The sequence below is a fragment of the Cynara cardunculus genome, unplaced genomic scaffold, assembly GCF_001531365.2.
Source record: "Cynara cardunculus var. scolymus isolate 2C unplaced genomic scaffold, CcrdV1 Un_Scaffold_1331, whole genome shotgun sequence".
NCBI lineage: Eukaryota > Viridiplantae > Streptophyta > Magnoliopsida > Asterales > Asteraceae > Cynara > Cynara cardunculus.
In genome coordinates, this window is record NW_020200736.1 from 87,627 (window position 1) to 90,314 (window position 2,688).

Consider the following 2,688-nt stretch of genomic DNA (forward strand, 5'->3'; position numbering starts at 1 on the left):
AGCGCGAAGACAACCGCTGCTAATTCCATGTCATGAGTTGGGTATTTCCTCTCGTGTTCCTTCAACTGACGAGACGCATATGCAATGACCTTGCCTCGCTGCATTAGTACACAACCTAAACCCATCTTTGATGCATCGCTGTAAACGACAAAATCTTCTACTCCTTCCGGTAGTGCTAAAACCGGTGCTGTGCTTAGTCTCTCCTTAAGTGTCTGAAATGCTTCCTCTTGTTTCGTACCCCAATCAAACCTAACCGACTTTTTTGTTAGTGTTGTCAAAGGGGTTGCTATCTTGGAGAAATCTTGGATGAATCTTCGGTAATACCCCGCTAGGCCTAGAAAACTTCGGATCTCCGATACTGACCTTGGAGATTCCCAGTTCATAACTGCATCAATCTTAGCCGGATCCACCTTGATTCCTTTCGCGTTGACTACGTGACCAAGGAATTGCACCTCATGCAACCAAAATTCACATTTTGAGAACTTGGCGTACAATTGCTCTTTTGCTAGTAATTCAAGAATCATCCTTAAGTGTTGTTCATGCTCCTCTTTACTTTTCGAATAGATCAAAATGTCATCTATAAAGACTATGACAAATTGATCCAAATACGGTCCACAAACTCGATTCATCAAGTCCATGAATGCTGCAGGTGCGTTTGTTAACCCAAACGGCATTACTACAAATTCATAGTGTCTGTAACGAGTCCTAAAAGCGGTCTTTGACACGTCCTCTTCTCGAACCTTCAGCTGATGATAACCCGACCTCAAATCGATTTTTGAGAAGCAGCTGGCTCCTTGCAGCTGATCGAAAAGGTCATCGATCCTTGGTAATGGATATCTGTTCTTTATTGTGATTTTGTTCAACTCCCGATAATCGATGCACATCCTCATTGTGCCGTCTTTCTTTTTGACGAATAAGATTGGTGCTCCCCATGGCGACGAGCTTGGCCTGATAAACCCTTTATCCAAGAGTTCTTGCAATTGCTTCATCAGTTCTTGCATTTCCGTTGGGGCTAAGCGATAAGGCGCCCGTGCGATTGGTACTGCACCTGGTACCAAATCGATTCAGAACTCTACCTGACGTTCCGGCGGTATTCCCGGTTATTCATCCGGAAATACTTCTGGGTAATCCCTTACCACTGGAACATCATGTATTGCCTTCTTTTCGAGCTTGGCGTCGATGGCGTGTGCCAAGTAAGCCACACATCCCTTCCGCAGACACCTATTTGCCTTAACTGCATTGATTAGCCCCCCGCCACACTTCTTTCGATCGCCGTAAACATGAATTGCTTCTCCTTTCGGGGTTTGAATTTGGATCATATTTTTATTGCATACTATTTGCGCATGATTGTTGGACAGCCAATCCATCCCTAAGACCACGTCCAAACCCCCTAAGCGCATCGGCATAAGCCTAACGGGGAAATCCTTCCCATCTATAACGATTGTGCATTTATCAAATACTTCGTCTACCTTACACTGACTACCGTCGGCTGTTTCTATAGTGTAGGTTTTGTCTAGTCTACAGGCACTCCTATTCAGACAGTGGCAGAAGGTGGTAGACACAAAACTACCATTTGTACCCGAATCAAATAATACATGTGCATACACATCGTTGATAGGGAACATACCGGATACGACATCGGGCGTTTCCTTGGCCTCCTTCAAGGTCATGTTGTAAACTCGGCCGCGTCCCTTAGGTAGCTCCTTCCTATTCTCCGATCTCCTTCCAAATCCGTTATTCGCTGTCTTCTCGTGGGGTGTTACACTATTCCGACGCTTTGGGCAGTCAGGTCGTATATGTCCCGTAGCCCCACATTCGTAACAAGTTTTTCCTTCTGGGCACTCTCGTGCGGTGTGCCCAGGCTTGTCACATTTGTAGCACATCAGGCTCCCCGCTCTTCACTCTCCCCTATGTCTCTTGTTGCATTTGTTACATGAAGGGATAGTGAATTCTCCACTTCGTGTTTTTGCCAGAGTTGGAGTCCATTTGGATTTCTTGTTTAACTTGCTCAATCCTTCCCACCTTCTCTTTGCCTCTCTTCTATCACCAGTCTCTCTAGCGTTGTTCTCCTTTGCCATCTTTGTCATCTCCACTGCTTGTACGAAGGTGTTCGGTTTAGTCATATCCACGTAACGTTTGATTTCGATTCTTAGGCCGTCCTTGAAACGACCTATCTTTCTCTCCTCGGTAGCCACCTGGTAACTGGCGAACCTCGCTTTTTCAAGATACTCGTTAACATATTCTTGAACTGACAACGATCCTTGCTTTAATCTCAGGAATTTGGATTCTAGCTTGTTCACCTCCGTTTGCGAGCAGTACCTATCCATCATCGTCTTTTTCATTTGTTCCCAAGTCATGGCAGCAATATCCTCATCACCTCTGATTGCACACTTAGACTCCTACCAATGCAATGCATAGTCCACAAAGGTTGTAGCAACATAAGTCACCTTTTGATCTTCCGCGCATCTACAAATTTTGAAGCAGCTCTGCGTCTTGGCTACCCAGTTCATCAGGCCAACTGGGCCCTCTATTCCTTTAAATTCCTTCGGCCCGGTGCCTTTGAATGTTTTAAAACTGCATCCTCTCTCCTTCACAGTCAACTCGGTTCTCTCGATGATGAGCGACTCCACCTTCTCTTTATCAGACACTTCCACCCTTTCAGGGACTTGAGTGTTCTCGTGTCGAACG

The 2,688-nt window shown here is 45.5% G+C and overlaps 1 protein-coding gene across 1 annotated transcript; it reads right to left on the minus strand.

The window, feature by feature from the left end:
- Positions 1 to 1,100: 1,100 nt before the first annotated feature.
- LOC112502392 lies at positions 1,101 to 1,883 on the minus strand. The gene has a single exon (XM_025106280.1). It carries the CDS (start codon positions 1,881 to 1,883, stop codon positions 1,101 to 1,103), a length of 783 nt encoding a protein of 260 aa, XP_024962048.1.
- Between the last annotated feature and the right edge of the window lie 805 nt (positions 1,884 to 2,688).

Excerpts from the sequence above, each read along its gene's own strand:
- LOC112502392 (XM_025106280.1), bottom strand. The coding sequence starts at position 1,883 with ATGTGCTACAAATGTGACAAGCCTGGGCACACCGCACGAGAGTGCCCA.